The following is a 21,242-nucleotide window of genomic DNA, read 5'->3' as shown; positions in this document are numbered from 1 at the left end:
AAGGAGGAAAAACTCAATTTTAGGCGTGAAAGACTATTCAATATTTTAGGAGTTAAGTAATAGTAAAACAAGGATGTCAACATCAAAAGACATTTTAGGGAAAACAATTGCAAACACTTTTATTAGACAAAGTAAAAATGAAGTTTAAGTTTTGGAAATGATATAATTTGTTTTTGGTTTATTTACTTAACGGATGAACATTCAGGAGCATTACAGATATGTAGAACTTACGAATCTTTTCATAAAACAGCATTTCAGTAAGTTACACTATTACTTTTTTTATATAGAAGCTCTTTTGAAATTAATTACATTGCGTAGTTATTTGGAAGATTTTAAATTCTAAATATAAAACTCAATATTTGGACATTTAGAATATTTTATCCCTTTTCATTCATTCGATAAATTAGATTTTAAATTTAGTCTATTTATTTCAAATTCTACATTATTAAGCTTTAAAAAAAGATATTATGTTAATAAAGAGCTCGACTATTTTTTTTAATTGCATAAGAAAAAGTGTTAATGACGTTTTTATCCTAATTAGTAGATTTTTTAATGGATTATATCATTTAAAACAAATGTTTAAATGATAGGTATATTTTTAAATATACACACAAAAGAACATTTGTACTGATGAGTAGTGCATCTATTTAGACATGTGCCACAGTGCGTATGAAGGTGCTTTGACTTTTGTATCAGAACCTAAATTGGGACATAGTGCATTTTATTAACCTAGGTTAGGTAACTTCATTTCACTTTTTAACAAAATCTAAAATGCAGCCGTTTTTGAGAAAATTAGATTTAAAAATTTCAAGTTTAAAATTTTGAACAACTTTGCTTTTATAAAGTCTGTCATAAAACCTCTCTATATATGATTTATTTGAGGCAAAATTTCCGTGACCTTAGTAAAGCAACTGATAAGAATGGCCATGAATCAACTCACTTAAGGAGTGGTTTTATGAAGAACTTTATAAAAGCAAACTTGTTCAAAATTTTAAATAAATAATCTTTGCTTTTCTTGTCATGATTATGCGGTAACTCCTAGTGGATAAAAATTGAACTTGAAGTTTTCAAATCTAATTTTCTCAAAACGGCTGCATTTTTAGATTTTATTGAAAAGTGAAATGAAGTTACCTAACCTATGGTAATGAAATGCACTATGTCCCAATTTAGGTTCTGACACAAAAGTCAAAGCACCTTCATACGCACTGCACTGTGGTGCATGCAAAATGTTTTCAGCGGCAGTGTGCAAGGAAAGTCGAAACTGGATTTCCAAATATGAACCAAAAATGGCAATCCCACTTTTCAAAACAAATTTCAAAGCTTCCAAATGTGTTTTAATTTGAGGCTTAGTCGCGGCTGACTACATATTTAGCTGTTTTTCATTTGTTTTTTTTTGTGTTTTATACTTTTATTCCACGCTTTAAAGTAATATTTTTTCAACCTGCAGTTTTGAACTATTTTTTAATTAGATTGCAATTTAATCTAATTACTTGAGCTAGAATTCCTTTTCAATGAAGGCACTAATTACCGTAATATACAAGGATAAACCAATTTGAGTAAAGCAAACAGGAAGGGGCATTTTGTGCTGTTATAACATACATGCGATTCTGATATTTTAATTATGCGAAAGAGAATGCACAACACTTTACAGCGAGAAGTCATTAGTGTCCTATTGCTGTATCCCTGGTTGTTCAATCAAAATAGACTAAATTTCAAATTCTTCACATTCTATTAAGAAAGTACTTTGATTCGTTTTGAAAAAGTAGATACAAATCGTTTTACTATTCTTATTTGAAGTACTTTTTATATGAATCTTTTATAATATTACTTTCAAAAGCATACTCTTACTTGTTAACCACCAAAACTCACCATTGTTCTTTTTTTAAATTTCAATTATTCTTATTTAAATAAAAAGTACATTATTACTATGATAACGAACTTGCTATATGAAAACCGACCGACTGATTAAATAAATAATACAGAAGCTTGGATTTTCAACCTTTTATTTATTTTTAATTATTTTATTAATTCAAAAAAAATATTCGTAAAGGTTTCGTGATTTTGTGCGGCAACACTTCGTAGTAAAGAATTTTTTATCTGCACCTCAAATATTATTTTAGATTTATTAATCGCATGTTGGCTATACCTTATTCCTGGATCTCAAATCTGGCTATTTTTTTCAGGATTGCCAATTATACCATTTGCCTGTTCATCTGAAACTGTGATGGAAGAAAGACGGAAGCATCAGAGGGTTAAAGCTGCTCTACTACAAAATCAACAGGTAACAATTATCATTAAAGGGTTAAATAATTACATCTCATATTTTGTAAACATTTCTTGCTGGCTTAATAGGTATCTGATATACGTGTGATTACGGGGGGTGGGGGAAGTTGTCGTCAATATAGATGTTAATATGAACCTCATTTATTGGTCAGTACGTTCATACAGAGGAGGGGATGGGGTAAAGATGGTGAATAGGGGTATCGTTATTTTAACAGATGCGAGCTTTACTTTATCAGAATACATGAAAATCTGGTGTAACATCCAGGCAATTATATGTTAGGTAAATTGGGGTTGATAAGTGTACTGCAGGCTTAAGTGAACTTCTAATGAGGGGGGCTACATCCAAGGTTTCCCTAAACATTGTAAACCTTATGACGAGGACATTTTCAAGATCTTATTGGACAATTAACACAGAAACACAAACTGACATACAACTTACTATTTAGTTTTATAAGAAACTATATTTTTTACAATTTTAACATTTGAAAAATATATAATTTATTTTTTCATTCTAGACATCAATTGGTAAATATTAAGTTCAAATTGCAGATAATTACTTATATATTTTAGAATATTTAGAAATCAAAAGCTCAGTTGCATAACTAAAACTTTATGTAATACATATATTATGCACGTTTGCTTACAATATGTCTTTTTAAGTGGTATTATACATAACTAATTTTTAAAAAGCAAAACTTTTCTACGTTTTGGTCATATTCGACTCGTACGTTCCTATACACTTCTTAACAGGCAGGTCTGAATTTTCTTAATTATAAACCTCTAAGTGTACAATCTCTACAACTACGATCAGAGTATAAGTACATGTGTCCTGTCCATCTTACTTATATTGGGGGATATTGGCATAAAACCATCACATGACCAGTAGGTTTATTCCCTGAAGAGTAGAGCCCACCGGTTCAGCGGTTACCAAAATCTTTACGGACGGACAGACATCGCTTTACTTTGTATTATAGACTACTTATTTTACAGTTTTCTAATGTGTTAAGCTTGCTTTTTTGGATGTTGCGATGCTTGTTATATAGCAAATTGGTTATTTATTATAATAATCTGATTATTTAAGATTGTAATGTAATATATAACATGAAATATCAATCCCAAGTTCCCAGAAGTTGTATATTGTTAAGATAATAGAAATATATACTCACCATACGTTATTATATTTAATTTTGACAGTACTAGTAGCTAAAGTGGGAGAGTACCTCTCTCCAATTAATTAACTTTGTGAGAGAAAATGTAATTCAAACGTTTGTTCTTTTTTCGTGATAGAAGCGATTTTCATCCATCCCAGAAAAAAATGACTAATAGATATTTCCCTGTAAAGCCAGACTTTATCAAGATATTTTGCTTCAAATGAACGGATAGACAAATGGCAGCAGTTAAAAGAAAATATTAATTTAATATTTTTTAGTAATTAGATAATAACAGTGTCTTCATAATTCTATGTTATTTTTATTATTTACAGCGAATTGTTGTAATTAATACACTTTGTCTCATGAATGATATTCACCTGTAAAAAAGTGGGACAAAAACTAATGATTACCATGTTGTTAAATTATATGATGTTAGACTTTAACAAAGAATTTAACAGCAATATGTCTTTCATATCTTTTGACTTGATTTATAATTACAGTAAAATTTTATTTTTTAGGCTTCTGGTGCCAGCAATAGTAGTGATACCTTTCCAGTAAACGCGATCCGTACTCCTCAGACACCTGGAGGCCGCAGCCTGCGTGAACACCTGCCTGGCGGCCGCAGTCCACGTGACCGTTTACCTGAACTTCCCATAGGGGCTGGTTTGGAGCTAAGGGATTCTCAGGATACTCGATATTTAGGTAATTTAAAATAGTTTCCACTATGTCTTCGAAACCAATTAAAATCTTCGAAATTTGAACTGGTTCTCAGCCATACTGAAATTCTTTTTTAATGAAAATTAAAAATGAAAAAAGATTATTGCCAGTTTTGTTAGCCCGGCCTTTGCCCCTTGGGTTTAACAAAACTTGTTTTAATCTTAAATTTTTAATTTTAAAACTCTAGAGTTTTGGGATGTCCTTCCTTTCATAAGTAAGAGTACAATATTATTAATTTTTTTTTTGTAAAACATAAAATTTTTAAAACTTTATTTTTTGAACAAAAGTCCAAGAAAAAAGCTTTTTTCGAAGTGAATTTAAATATTTTAAAGTTTTATCGCATTCCTAGTATAAAATGTATGTTTGAAAACGTGAAATAAGAGGTGTACTGTCACATCCACATATTGTCATGTCTGCAATTTGATTCATATTCATAAATAGATAGAAAATGCAAAAAGTTAGAACTTCAGGTATTGAGGTAGTGGACCCCGTCAATTTTAGATAGAAAAAGGAAAAAATATTTGAGGGGGACTTATTTTTTCTAGTGGCGAGATCTTTCGCTACTGATAAAAAATCTTTAAAATTGGATACGCGCTTTTTTTGCTGGTTTAATGATTAGATACATTGCGTGGAATTGATGGCAGACAAAAGTGAGATGTTCAATTAAAAATGGAGTATTCTCAAATTCCCCCAAAAAACTGACAAAGAAATCAATAGTTGAACATTTTTATGCATACATCTTAAAGTACAATGAAAGTATGCCAAAGTTTTAATCTTTCAGATATTCTAAAATTCCAATTTCAAAGTAAAACCATAAGAATTTAATAAAATATTTATGGTATGCACAAAATTGAATATTGGCGATAAAAATATCGGAATATGATTCCTCTTTAAGCTGTATAGAACCCACAACCTCCCCCTCCTTCTTGTTTTATAGAAAAATGTTTCAATCCTCTGCTATACAAACATACATTCTGGTTACTTACTTAACCTAAACTAGAAATCACATACTTTTTTCCCCCTAAAAGTTTTAAATTGCCATTGGGAAAAGGGTGCTGATCCCAAGGACGTCCAAGGGGGGGGGGTAAAGGGGTGATTACCCCCCCCCCCCCTCCAACCATTTAGGAGGGGGATTGAGTATAAAGGAATTCTAAATTGTGCTGGATATGTTGAAACCGGTTTGTGGCCATTTCCCTCTCCCCCTTTATGGCCTGAAAATGGGGAACACTTTCGCTTTCATGAAAAATCTTAAAAATGGTTTTAATAAGTGGGCTCGTATTAAACCCTTAGCTGACGATAACGTGAACAGTCTTAAATAATTTATTTTAAAAATGTTTTATTTATTTTCATTTGGGGTTTATGGTTTTTAGTGTCGTTTTTTACGATTGTAATAAGTTTTTTTTGTATTCATGTGATATTAATGAAATTTTATACAGAGACTACCAACTACTTTAACTAGCTATGTTTAAAATTTCATTGATCTACATTGAAAGGCCAACGAGTTAACGACACTCAAAGACAATCAACATTTTTTATTTAATAGTATAAAAAAGACTTTTTTAAATGTAGTACCTACGGACAAAGATTGCATAATTAAAGGGATTTAAACGTAAAAATCGATCATGAAGCATGAAAAAACTGCGAATCTTATATGTCTAAAAAATCTACACAAAAAATTTCAGACTCCTATCTTTATTTTAAGTGGTTTTTTTTTGCACGAAAAGTTAACGTTAATTTTGTGAAAGGAAAAAAATAATTGATCCGAAATTTAAACGAAAAACCTACAGACAAAGATTACATAACTATAGGGGTTTAAATGTAAAAATCGGGCACAAAGCATAATAGAACTGCGATTCTTATTTGCCTAAGGAATCTACACAAAAAATTTCAGACTCCTTTCTTTATTTTTAGTGGTTTATTTTTGTAATGTAAATTTTGTTACAGGAAAAAAATAATTGATCCGAAATTTAAACCTAGTAAATGAAAACTAGCATAAATCCTGCCATGTGGGTCTGCCCCCAACCCCTTACCACTTACCAATAAATGAGGTCCATATTAGCAACCTAACTAAACAACATGTTCTACCTTGTAAATATTTCCATGAATGAGGGATCTTTTATTTTTTCAGTACAGCTTAGCAACCGATAAATATCCGCTAGATTAAAATCAGTTCTCAGCCATACTGAAAAGCATCATATTACAGGCAATTTTCACTCAATTAATAAACCTATAATAAATAAGGCAAATAATATTAAATCAGGACTAATTGGTACCCAAACTTTTATAACCATTAGTAAAAATTGGTTTGTAAATTACATTTGGTACCCAAAGTTTTAACACCATTTGTAAACATTGGACTGTAAATTACACTTGGTACCCAAAGTTTCATAACCTTTAGTAAACATTGGACTGTAAATTACATTTGGTACCCAAAGTTTTATAAACCTATATGGCTATATCCGCTAGAATAGAATTGGTTCTCAGCCATACTGAAATGCATCATATTACAGACAATTTGGCACAAATATTGTAAGTAATTTGATGGCTTTAGAATAAGGTTTTTTAAAATCGTTTTCACTTTGTTTTTATGTTAAAAATTGTCCAATTTAACAATACTTTTCAACATATATTATTAGTAATTTAATGGCTATAGAATAACATTTTTTAAATCCTTTTTTACATTGTCTTTACGTTAAAACCGTCCAATTTAACGAGACTTTTTATAAAAATATTTTTAGTAATTTAATAACTATAGTGTAACAGTTATTTAAATTTTTTTTTTACATCATGTTTACGGTCGTTAAAACCTTCTAATTTAACAATACTTTTTAACAAATATTGTTAGCAATATAATGGCTATAGAATAACCGTTATTTTAATCAATTTTTTACGTTGTTTTTACGTTACAAACCATCCAATTTAATGATACTTTTTAACAAAAATTGTTAGTAGTTTAATGGCTATAGAATAACGTTTTTCACTTCGTTTTTAAGTTTTTAACTCTTGTATTTTTATTTTAATATCTGCGGACAGCTGTCTATAATACGATGTGAAAAATAACTATTCCAGTATGGCTTCCAAACCGATTTATATCCGCTGGATAAGAACCTGTTCTAAGCCATACTGAAAAAGTCATGTATAGCATTGTATTACAGACATTTTCCCACGATTACTAAAATAAAAATCCTAAAGAATAATGTCAGTTTTTTTAGCACAGGCCTTCGGCCATTTGGAGCCCATAAAACTGGTTTTAATTGTATAATTTTCCATTTTAATATCTGTCTATAATACAATGCAATAAATAACTATTCCAGTATGACTTCCAAACCAATTTATATCCGCTGGATAAGAACCAGTTCTAAGCCATACTGAAAAATCATGTTTAGCTTCGTATTACAGTCAAATTTCCACATTTTCCCATGATTACTAAAATAAAAATTATAAATAATAATGTCAGTTTTTTTTTATCACAGGCCTTTATCACAAAACTGGTTTTAATCTTATAATTTTCCATTTTAATATCCGCAGACAGCTGTCTATAATACAATGCAATAAATAACTATTCCAGTATGGCTTCAAACTGATTTATATCTGATGTATTAGAACTGGCTTTAAGCAATACTGAAAAATCATGTTTATCTTCGTATTACAGTCAAATTTCCACAATTATTAAAATAAAAATCATAAAATAATGTTAATTTTTCACCACGGGCCTTAGGCACACAAAACTGTTTTTTTTGTATATTTTTTTCATTATAAATAACTGTGGAAAGCTGTCTATAATACAATGTGATAAATATATATTCCAGTATAGCTTCAAACCAATTTATATCAGATGGATTAGAACTGGCTCTAAGCAATACTGAAAAATCATGTATAGCTTTGTTTTACAGTCAAATTTCCAATTATTAAAATAGAAATCATAAAATAATGTTTAATTTTTTTAGCATTGGTCTTAGGCACCTCAGGGCAAACAAAACTGGTTTTATTTGTATATTTTTTTATTCTAAATAACTGCGGAAAGCTGTCTATAATACAATGCGATAAATACCTATTCCAGTATGGCTTCCAAACCGATTTATATCCGCTGGATTAGAACCGGCTCTATGCAATACTGAAATATAATGTTTAACTTGGTATTACAGTCAAATTTCCACAATTATTAAAATAAAAATCATAAAATTAATGTTAAATTTTTTAACATGGGCCTTAGGCACCTCAGGGCCCACAAAACTGGTTTTATTTGTATATGTTTTCATTCTAAATTACCGTGGAAAGCTGTCTATAATACAATGCGATAAATACCTATTCCAGTATGGCTTCCAAACCGATTTATATCCGCTGGATTAGAACCGGCTCTATGCAATACTGAAAAATAATGTTTAGTTTGGTATAACAATCAAATTTCCACAATTATTAAAATAAAAATTATAAAATTAATGCTAATTTTTTTTACCACGGGCCTTAGGCACCTCAGGGCCCACAAAACTGGTTTTATTTGTATATGTTTTCATTCTAGATAACCGTGGAAAGCTGTCTATAATATGATGCGATAAATTGATTAATTTAATTTATGGATTTCCAGCCAAAAAATTGTTGATCAACAGTGCAGTTACTCTTTAATTTATTTGGCTTTTCTTGGATGTAATTAAATATATAGGTTTACAATTCAAATATTATGCTTATTTTATTCTAAAATCTTTTTATCATTTTTAGTCTTTTAAAATCGCTAGGATTTGTAGTTGCACTTAAAAAAAGAGCGAATAATGAGATTTCCCTTTTATTATTGTTATTATCATGAACCGGTTTCAACATATCCAACACAATTTAGAATTTCTTTATACTCAATCAGGAGGGGTATTTACCCCCCCCCCCCCCTAGATATACCACACTTTTCTGGGATCTTGCCAGATCAAGTATCAACTGTGGGGAATACCAAAGGATGACTCCATGCAAAATTTGAGCCGGATCCGGCCAAAACCGGCCGGGATTTTTATAAAAAAAACCGGTTTTTTCCGGTTTTTAGGGGGTATCTGTAAATCAAGCCCCCTCCTGGGTACGCCCCAATGATGATTTTTGCTTTAAGGTCTGATCCGAATTCCTCAACACTGGATATGACCCCTAGAGTTGAAAAAATGGTTAAAATCCGGTCTTTTGACCGGTTTCCGGCCATTTCCGGCCCCAAAAAAAAATTTTAAAAATCAAAATTTCATCTAAAATTAAAAAAAATATGCTTTAAATTACATTTTTCATCAATAATTTTTCAAAAACCAAAAACCTTAGGTAATGAAGATAATTTTAGCAACTTAAAATGTGAAAAAAGGTTGAAAATTGACAAACTTGTGTCAATTTGAAAAATGTTGGTAAATCCTAAAAAGTTGATGGATTTATACATACGTTAGAATTTAGGTTAACTATGGTCTTTAAGACACGCCATATCCAACAAAATTGCAATGAGAGGGTCTAAATGTTTTTCTGAACCAAAATTCTACATACCCTGGCAGTTCCAGGGATATATCATTAAGGCCGGATGGCTGGCCAGAAAGCTTTTAACAGGTGGCCGACTAAAAGCCGGATTTGATAGTTATCAACCGTAAAAAGTAGCGGTTTTCGTTTTTTTGGCCAAAACTCATGCAGGGAGTTGTTTTTTTGGGATTGACACACAAAAGCAAGTGTGTACAACTTTTTGGAGTGGACTTTTCTTTACTTACGCATTATCTGCCACGGGTGAACCGTTTGGCCGATACGCGCTGCCAAAGGCACGATTTTTGACGATTTTTCAAAAAATCTTGTTTTTTTGCTCCTTTAGGGGATGACGGAGCTGATTTAGCGACTTAGGGCACTTCTTCAATAATGTTCAACTTTTTGAGGCGGACATTTCTTTACTTATGTATCATTCACCTCTGGCGGACCGTTTGGCCGTTATTCGTCGCCGAAATCGCGATTTTCGGCGATTTTGCCATTCACGAGGTTTTAACGACCATTTTTGAGGGTAAGGAGTCATCCAATCAATATAACTCTGAAATCCTTTTCATTTGCAAATTAAATTGGCTACATTTCATGTGAAGTAAATTTTTTTGTAATTACTAATTACAGCACCCCATGAAATGTATTTACCCCCCACAAGAAACAAGTTTGGGTGAAATAATTTTTTAAGCCGCAGGCTCCAAATTATCTTATTATTGATTATAACACTATAATTATGAATTATATTATCTTACCATATTTATGCATAATAATTATGATTATCTTATTATCATTCAGTTATAGTATTATAAGTATTAATTTTCATATATAACCTATTACAAATCAATCAATAAATTATATTACATAACCTATTTTAAATCTATCAATAATAACTCATTTTAATTATCATTATCTTTTTATTACTTATTATTTATGATTTTATCATTATTAATCATATAAAATATCCTATTACTAATTGATCAATACTTATTCATATTGTTATAATTTTTTTTTATAATGTAGTAACTATCACCATTTCTAAATTACTTTATTTGATTATCAATTGAATTACCTAACCTAATTCATATCTTATAGTAATTTTTATTACTTTTTAGTTTATAATTAATTGCTAGAGATGAATAATAAGTATTCAGATTTACAAAGTAATACTCATTAGAGATTAATCAGATAATTAAAAGATAAATTAAAAATTACCAAGTAGTAAATATCAGTGATTGAAATGTGGAATTAATTATCAAAATTATGATGTACTAACAATTAGTGTTTAATTAGTTTTAAAATTACAAGAAAAAAATAATTATAATTAAAAAGTAATAATTTTTAAAATTTCAACTGGAACAAAAACGGTTGGACGCACAAAAAAATTTACTTCACATGAAATGTAGCCAATTTAATTTGCAAATGAAAAGTATTTCAGAGCTATCTTGATTGGATGACTCCTTCCCCTCAAAAATGGTCGTTAAAACCTCGCGAACGGCAAAATCGCCGAAAATCGCGATTTCGGCGACAAATAACGGCCAAACGGTCCGCCAGAGTGAACATTAAGTGTCCTAAGTCGCTAAATCGGCTCCATCATCCCCTAAAGGGGCAAAAAACCAAGAAAAATCGTCAAAAATCGTGCCTTTGGCAGCGCGTATCGGCCAAACGGTTCAACTGTGGCAGATAATGCATAAGTAAAGAAAAGTCCGCCCCAAAAAGTTGTACAAACTTGCTTTTGTGTGTCAATCCCAAAAAACAACTCCCTGCATGAGTTTTGGCCAAAAAAACGAAAACCGCTACTTTTTACGGTTGATAACTATCAATTCCGGCTTTTAGTCGGCCACCTGTTAAAAGCTTTCTGGCCAGCCGTACGGCCTTAATGATATATCCCTGGAACTGCCAGGGTATGTAGAATTTTGGTTCAGAAAAACATTTAGACCCTCTCATTGCAATTTTGTTGGATATGGCGTGTCTTAAAGACCATAGTCAACCTAAATTCTAACATATGTATAAATCCGTCAAATTTTTAGGATTTACAAACATTTTTCAAATTGACACAAGTTTGTCAATTTTCAACCTTTTTTCACATTTTAAGTTGCTAAAATTATCTTCATTACCTAAGGTTTTTGGTTTTTGAAAAATTATTGATGAAAAATGTAATTTAAAGCATATTTTTTTAAATTTTAGATGAAATTTTGATTTTTAAAAAATTTTTTTTGGGCCGGAAATGGCCGGAAACCGGTCAAAAGACCGGATTTTAACCATTTTTTCAACTCTAGGGGTCATATCCAGTGTTGAGGAATTCAGATCAGACCTTAAAGCAAAAATCATCATTGGGGCGTACCCAGGAGGGGGCTTGATTTACAGATACCCCCTAAAAACCGGAAAAAACCGGTTTTTTATAAAAATACCGGCCGGTTTTGGCCGGATCCGGCTCAAATTTTGCATGGAGTCATCCTTTGGTATTCCCCACAGTTGATACTTGATCTGGCAAGATCCCAGAAAAGTGTGGTATATCTACCCCCCCCCCCCCCCCCCCAAACAATTTTGGAGGGAAATCCCCCCCCACCAAAATACCACTACTAAATATTTCATAATTAAGTATGTAACTTTTTACATTATTAAATTACCCCCCCCCCCCACCCTAAATAAAAAAGCTTGGACGCCCCTGGCTGATCCATTAACAATTAAACGGATATTAAAATACTTTTACAACAAAAATATAAAATGGAAAATTTATCAATACAAAAAATGACATTTAATTTAAATTACACCTCTTAGAATAAATATTTTATAAAATCTGCATTTGAGGAATGGTGCATGACAATTTTAACTTTTTGTTTAAATCAGTTGAGAAAGCTTCAATACAAATGTTCCAAATCTGCACAGTTATGATAATTATCTTATATTTTGCTTAGAAATTTATAAGAAAAATAGTACCTAACTATAAAAAAATATATGTCATGCATGGGTTTTTACCTATGTATACGAAAGGACAGTTATCCTGATTCATTATAAAAGACATAAAATTAATAAATTAATTTAGATACTATCCAAGCTGACAGGAGCAGGATGGCTATCAGTGCTCCAGGGAGTAGGAAGACAAGTAGGAAGGAGGATACTATTCTTAGTTATATCTATAATCATGATTCTACTAGTCCATATACAGGTAATAATACTATTCTTAGTTATATCTATAATCATGATTCTACTAGTCCATATACAGGTAATAATACTATATTTAGTTATATCTATAATCATGATTCTACTAGTCCATATACAGATAATAATACTATATTTAGTTATATCTATAATCATGATTCTACTAGTCCATATACAGGTAATAATACTATTCTTAGTTATATCTATAATCATGATTCTACTAGTCCATATACAGGTAATAATACTATTCTTAGTTATATCTATAATCATGATTCTACTAGTCCATATACAGGTAATAATACTATTCTTAGTTATATCTATAATCATGATTCTACTAGTCCATATACAGGTAATAATACTATTCTTAGTTATATCTATAATCATGATTCTACTAGTCCATATACAGGTAATAATACTATTCTTAGTTATATCTATAATCATGATTCTACTAGTCCATATACAGGTAATAATACTATTCTTAGTTATATCTATAATCATGATTCTACTAGTCCATATACAGGTAATAATACTATTCTTAGTTATATCTATAATCATGATTCTACTAGTCCATATACAGGTAATAATACTATTCTTAGTTATATCTATAATCATGATTCTACTAGTCCATATACAGATAACAATACTATTCTTAGTTATATCTATAATCATGATTCTACTAGTCCATATACAGATAACAATACTATTCTTAGTTATATCTATAATCATGATTCTACTAGTCCATATACAGATAACAATACTAATCTTAGTTATATCTATAATCATGATTCTACTAGTCCATATACAGGTAATAATACTATATTTAGTTATATCTATAATCATGATTCTACTAGTCCATATACAGGTAATAATACTATATTTAGTTATATCTATAATCATGATTCTACTAGTCCATATACAGGTAATAATACTATATTTAGTTATATCTATAATCATGATTCTACTAGTCCATATACAGATAACAATACTATTCTTAGTTATATCTATAATCATGATTCTACTAGTCCATATACAGGTAATAATACTATTCTTAGTTATATCTATAATCATGATTCTACTAGTCCATATACAGGTAATAATACTATTCTTAGTTATATCTATAATCATGATTCTACTAGTCCATATACAGGTAATAATACTATTCTTAGTTATATCTATAATCATGATTCTACTAGTCCATATACAGGTAATAATACTATTCTTAGTTATATCTATAATCATGATTCTACTAGTCCATATACAGGTAATAATACTATTCTTAGTTATATCTATAATCATGATTCTACTAGTCCATATACAGATAACAATACTATTCTTAGTTATATCTATAATCATGATTCTACTAGTCCATATACAGATAACAATACTATTCTTAGTTATATCTATAATCATGATTCTACTAGTCCATATACAGATAACAATACTAATCTTAGTTATATCTATAATCATGATTCTACTAGTCCATATACAGGTAATAATACTATATTTAGTTATATCTATAATCATGATTCTACTAGTCCATATACAGGTAATAATACTATATTTAGTTATATCTATAATCATGATTCTACTAGTCCATATACAGGTAATAATACTATATTTAGTTATATCTATAATCATGATTCTACTAGTCCATATACAGGTAATAATACTATATTTAGTTATATCTATAATCATGATTCTACTAGTCCATATACAGGTAATAATACTATATTTAGTTATATCTATAATCATGATTCTACTAGTCCATATACAGGTAATAATACTATATTTAGTTATATCTATAATCATGATTCTACTAGTCCATATACAGGTAATAATACTATATTTAGTTATATCTATAATCATGATTCTACTAGTCCATATACAGGTAATAATACTATATTTAGTTATATCTATAATCATGATTCTACTAGTCCATATACAGGTAATAATACTATATTTAGTTATATCTATAATCATGATTCTACTAGTCCATATACAGGTAATAATACTATTCTTAGTTATATCTATAATCATGATTCTACTAGTCCATATACAGGTAATAATACTATTCTTAGTTATATCTATAATCATGATTCTACTAGTCCATATACAGGTAATAATACTATTCTTAGTTATATCTATAATCATGATTCTACTAGTCCATATACAGGTAATAATACTATATTTAGTTATATCTATAATCATGATTCTACTAGTCCATATACAGGTAATAATACTATTCTTAGTTATATCTATAATCATGATTCTACTAGTCCATATACAGATAATAATACTATATTTAGTTATATCTATAATCATGATTCTACTAGTCCATATACAGGTAATAATACTATTCTTAGTTATATCTATAATCATGATTCTACTAGTCCATATACAGGTAATAATACTATTCTTAGTTATATCTATAATCATGATTCTACTAGTCCATATACAGATAATAATACTATATTTAGTTATATCTATAATCATGATTCTACTAGTCCATATACAGGTAATAATACTATTCTTAGTTATATCTATAATCATGATTCTACTAGTCCATATACAGGTAATAATACTATATTTAGTTATATCTATAATCATGATTCTACTAGTCCATATACAGATAACAATACTATTCTTAGTTATATCTATAATCATGATTCTACTAGTCCATATACAGGTAATAATACTATTCTTAGTTATATCTATAATCATGATTCTACTAGTCCATATACAGGTAATAATACTATATTTAGTTATATCTATAATCATGATTCTACTAGTCCATATACAGGTAATAATACTATTCTTAGTTATATCTATAATCATGATTCTACTAGTCCATATACAGGTAATAATACTATATTTAGTTATATCTATAATCATGATTCTACTAGTCCATATACAGATAACAATACTATTCTTAGTTATATCTATAATCATGATTCTACTAGTCCATATACAGGTAATAATACTATTCTTAGTTATATCTATAATCATGATTCTACTAGTCCATATACAGGTAATAATACTATATTTAGTTATATCTATAATCATGATTCTACTAGTCCATATACAGGTAATAATACTATTCTTAGTTATATCTATAATCATGATTCTACTAGTCCATATACAGGTAATAATACTATATTTAGTTATATCTATAATCATGATTCTACTAGTCCATATACAGATAACAATACTATTCTTAGTTATATCTATAATCATGATTCTACTAGTCCATATACAGGTAATAATACTATTCTTAGTTATATCTATAATCATGATTCTACTAGTCCATATACAGGTAATAATACTATTCTTAGTTATATCTATAATCATGATTCTACTAGTCCATATACAGGTAATAATACTATATTTAGTTATATCTATAATCATGATTCTACTAGTCCATATACAGGTAATAATACTATTCTTAGTTATATCTATAATCATGATTCTACTAGTCCATATACAGATAATAATACTATATTTAGTTATATCTATAATCATGATTCTACTAGTCCATATACAGGTAATAATACTATTCTTAGTTATATCTATAATCATGATTCTACTAGTCCATATACAGGTAATAATACTATTCTTAGTTATATCTATAATCATGATTCTACTAGTCCATATACAGATAATAATACTATATTTAGTTATATCTATAATCATGATTCTACTAGTCCATATACAGGTAATAATACTATTCTTAGTTATATCTATAATCATGATTCTACTAGTCCATATACAGGTAATAATACTATATTTAGTTATATCTATAATCATGATACTACTAGTCCATATACAGGTAATAATTCTATTCTTAGTTATATCTATAATCATGATTCTACTAGTCCATATACAGGTAATAATACTATTCTCAGTTATATCTATAATTATGATTTTTCACTTTTTTATTGGCTTAGCCTAGAAGCAGCTTGTAGTGCCTTATAAGAAAATGATGATATACAATACAAATGACCAATTATAGGAAAGTATACATTTTACCATTGTCAATTACAATTTATACTGGTCCTTTATTGGTCATTTGTGTTGTTTGACGTCATTTTTTTATTGGGCACTATAAGCTGCTTCCCTAGCCTACGACCCCTTTATGACAATCAAAACATGAATTTTTTCTATTTTTATAAAAATTCCTTAACTGCAGGCACTATGATATTCTGTCAAATATGACAATGAACAAATTCAAAATTGCTTAAAACCAAAACAAACCTTGTTTCTCCACAGTTTTAAGCTATTTTAGAGATACTACTGAGCAAATAAACTTACACATACAAATATATTATCTTAGTATAACATAGTATTTTATGTAATTTGAAATTTAAAACATTAAACCAAGTATAGTATAACTAGATTTCCTATTTTTAGAAACTATAGCAGAAGCAGAGAATCTGAACACAAATTATGAAGAGGATTCGAACCTGGCATCTCAAAATGAGGATAGAAGTCTCAACAGCCTTTTGCTAAGGAATTTCAATCATTTTAATACTTTGAAATAATTGAAATATTCTGCCACAAGGATAATTATTTCATTAAAAGCAAAGCAAACATACAGTCCCACCATAGTTCTAGATTAGCTAAACTACTAAAATACTATCTTTAATCATTAAAGAAAAAGTATCAATGTATAAGATTTGATTTTAAAAAAAATTCAAGTTGATAAAAATTAAAAATGATTAATATAACTTTAGAGCAAAGTTAGAACTAGAGCAAGAAATGGAAAGAAGAAAGGTAGACTTTTTAATTACTTCTCAAAAAAAATAATTTAAAGATCTAATTTTCAATAAAGTACAAACCTCAGTCCAATCTCATTAAAAGTTTTGAAATAAAATTGAACGTAATAATTTACCTTGTGGAGCAAATCTCTTCTACAGTTCACACGTATACCGTTTAACGGTTAACCTAACTGATAACCTAACCAATCTATTTTAAGATCAGCTGTTTACCAAAAAAAAAAAAATTTTCGATTAATTATGTTTTTTTGCTTTTTCTCTTAGGGAGGGTGGTGGTACCCTCCCACGAAATAGCTATAAACATTCCCAGGACCTATAAAAAGGTACACTGTAACGGATAACCATATCGGTCAAGCCATTGGCGTGATCCTCCGGTCCACACAGACAGACAAACAGATAGATGCTGTGAGTATTGGTGCAAAAAATGGGGACATGATTCCAGTGACGTCATATTTTTCTTCCCCCCTTCCCTTTTTCGGGAAAGAAAAATATGACGTCACTGGAATCAAGTCCCCATTTTTTGCACCAATACTCACAGCATCAACAGATAGATATCCTGTTACTTTATTATAAGGATTCTTATTTGTCAGGAAGCACAAGGACGGCGTTTGCGCGGCTATGCAGCCAACAATTCCCGAGCACTGGAACGGCGCAGATCCTCTGACAACTGCTATGTCATGATGTCCCCATTTGATGGAACAGAATCTGCTCAAGAAGTCACTGAGGATTATGACAGCGATGATGTTTTTGAGAAGGAGGATATTGATACTTCTGATGTGATCAGCACAAAGAATCTTCATGTGTGTAATAACAGTCCCGCCCTCTGTGGCTCTCTAGAAGATGAAAATCCCTTCCTTGTGGAAGAGATTAATATCACAAAAATAATTTCCAGTTCTCCATCAAGTATTGGGAACAATAATAATGATAAAAACTTTCCTAATTCTAATATTGAAATTAGAATTGAATCAGATGATCATACATCAAGATTGTCGTCAGTAATGTCAGTGCCAAAGTCAAAAGAATCCTCAGCTTCATCCAGCAGTACAGCCAAGTCATGTTATACTAACTCGCCGGTGTCTACAGAAACTAGGCGGCTGGGCTCTAGTGTGGGCAGTTCTAGTAGTACTGGCCTTGGGCTTAGCCCAATGGTGAGGTCTAGAGCAGGCACGGGCAACAGTTCTTGTTGTACCGGTCCGACCTCGTCAGGTACAGTGTCACCTGTGTCTTCCATCAGCTCCTTGCGGTCAGCTGGTGCTTCAGGTTCTAAACTCAGGTCACCAGGAACGACCTACGGACCGGATTACCTGCCAATGGATGTTGGCACTAAATTTTCAAAGAAAAACTAAAATATTCTTTTTAACTTTATCCAATGCAAAATTTATCATTTAATTAATTAAATCGGTGAATTATAATAAATACAATTGACCACGAAAATTAGAGTTTATATACAATACATAGAGATTATAATAATTTATATAATTGTGATATTAGAAATTATTTATGAGAACTTATGACAATTCAATGTATAAATCACAAATCATGAAACATCATAAATAGATAATGCAACATAAAAGCATCGCAAATTTACATTTATCCATTTTTTTCTCTCTTATCATATCTTTATTACAGTAGTTTTGTTTACCATATATTATGTATTAAAATTCAATTTCTGATTTTTTTCTTTTAGTTAAAGTTCATGTTGATTTTCTATATTGCTGGCCTTTATAAAAATCATGTAATTTATATATTGTAATATTTTACTATTATAATACCATTTTACCATAAAAAAAAATTCACAAATATCCATAAAAATTTTTTTTTATTAATTTTCATTTATTTTATCATATTTAAAGTATAATCCAACATATCTGTTTTATCATAATAGTATTGTATTTAAATAATGTAATGGAGACAACGGATAATTAGTTAGTGGATGAAAAATTTGATAAAACCAAATTCGCCAATCAAAAATAATTTTCCATTTTTTTCTATATCCCTTACATAAAGATTAAATATAAAGAAAAAAATTACTAATAATCTCCTAATAATTTTATACTTTTCATCAGCTAAAAATTGAATAAATAGTGCTTATACGCTAAGTATCCTGTTGTTGAGCATGGATAACTCTCCCCACCTCCTCCGTTAAAAAAAAAATGAAAATAAGGGGGAGGGTAGTTAATCGTTTGTTTGTAGGTCAGCCCTTCATGTAGCCCTTCATGGTTAGCACCGTAGGATTAGTTCCTTCCATAGAGTTAGGCATAGGAGAGAAAAAAATAAACTTCCCACCTTATATTCAATTTATTTTTTAAAAATAGGAGGGGGGTTATCAGTGTTAAACAGGCACTTTGTGTGAAATCACCAAATAGTTTGTCTTTAACCATAATAGTTCGGTCCCAAAAAATAAAAAAAAATTAATGTAATTTTTAGAATTCTCTATTCATTTTCTAAAAAATATTATGTAGGCTTCATCATATTTTTTTCTTAATCTTTTCCAAGATTGTGATAAATATTACGTATCATGAATATTTTAGTCATTTTTTTGTGAATTAAACATATTTTATCAAGGATGAGGGGACATTGGACTGTAAATTACATTGGTACTACAAGTTTTATACCCACGTTATCTTAATCGTTCACCCAAATCTTTGGGTACTTTTATTCAATTTTGATTGGTTGGTTCGAAACTGGTAGTGTGCAAACATTTCAACCAAAAATTGAATCAACAAAATGGGTAATTTGTTTATCATCATTGAGGATGTATATAATTTATTGTCAATTGTCTTATCCCTCCATATCCCTGTATTTTGAAACAAATTCTGGGATGAAATGAATTTTAATTTCCGAAAGTGTACACAGTTTCCTCATCCTATCTAGCTAAAAAAGCTTCAAACTTCCAACAAAAAATAAAAATTTTAAAAGTTTGGAAGTTTGAAGCTTTTTTATCTAGCAGTAAATATTGAGATAGGATGAGGAAGCACCAAGGAAAATGTGTACACATTCGGAAATTAAAATTCAGTTCATCGATTCTGGTGAAAATAAGGAACACAGTAATAGTGTCTGACTGATTATGACGTAACAAAAAAAATTAGCCAATGAGAGGCCACTATAAATTTTACCATTGGTCAATAACGGCCTCTCATTGGCTAATTTTTTTCAGTCAGACACTATTACCGTGTTCATCGATTCTGGTGAAAATAAGCTTAAACAAACAGGCTCAACATTTTTTTATAAAACATATAAAACAAACTTAAAGCGCATAATTTGTCAGTTTTAAACAAAAATAGAGGAATAGTTAGTTATCAAATCGTATCATAGACAGCTTTCCGTGGATATTAAAATGAAGAAAATAATAGGATTAAAAAAAGTTTTGTTAGCTCCGAGATTGAAGCCCTTGAATATCAAAACTTTATTTTTTTTTTAATATTCATGGAAAATAGACATTAGACCGACTCAGAATTACCACTTTTTTTGAAATTCAATGGGCACGCTATTTCAACCCATTCCTTTTATGATATAAAGACCAATGATACCAAAAAAAGTGTTCTGGTAGCTTTTTTTCAGCAATATGTCAAATTCGATTTTCACAAAAAAGGGGAAGGTTCCCCCCTGGGGGTGAAATTTTTTTTTCTTTCAAACCATGGCTTTATACACCTTCCTGAATTCGTCTTGAAGAGTACATTAAGGATCAAAA

The 21,242-nt window shown here is 29.7% G+C and overlaps 3 protein-coding genes across 4 annotated transcripts in view; all 3 read left to right on the top strand.

The window, feature by feature from the left end:
* Positions 1-17,317, top strand: part of LOC145314877 (uncharacterized) — a 47,585-nt gene extending 30,268 nt beyond the window's left edge. Inside the window, exons 9-12 of the mRNA XM_080154956.1 lie at positions 2,184-2,281; positions 3,953-4,136; positions 12,664-12,786; positions 17,187-17,317. Of these exons, the coding sequence (XP_080011082.1) occupies positions 2,184-2,281; positions 3,953-4,136; positions 12,664-12,786; positions 17,187-17,317 (536 nt within the window). The remainder of the gene's footprint in view (positions 1-2,183; positions 2,282-3,952; positions 4,137-12,663; positions 12,787-17,186) is intronic.
* LOC145314183 (glycine receptor subunit alpha-4-like) overlaps positions 1-21,242 on the top strand; it is a 252,330-nt gene that overhangs the window by 193,448 nt on the left and 37,640 nt on the right. The gene's annotated exons all lie outside the window — the stretch shown is intronic.
* On the top strand, positions 17,512-19,956 carry LOC145314159 (uncharacterized). Its single transcript, XM_080153969.1, has 2 exons — positions 17,512-17,549; positions 18,142-19,956. The coding sequence occupies exons 1-2, from the start codon at positions 17,535-17,537 to the stop codon at positions 18,895-18,897; spliced, it is 771 nt and encodes a 256-aa protein (XP_080010095.1). The 5' UTR covers positions 17,512-17,534; the 3' UTR covers positions 18,898-19,956.

The sequence above is a fragment of the Acartia tonsa genome, chromosome 3 (assembly GCF_053477335.1).
Source record: "Acartia tonsa isolate MP-2025a chromosome 3, ASM5347733v1, whole genome shotgun sequence".
In the NCBI taxonomy this organism is placed as follows: domain Eukaryota; kingdom Metazoa; phylum Arthropoda; class Copepoda; order Calanoida; family Acartiidae; genus Acartia; species Acartia tonsa.
Note: the sequence above shows the minus strand (reverse complement) of the source record. Positions and strands in the feature narration are given on the sequence as shown.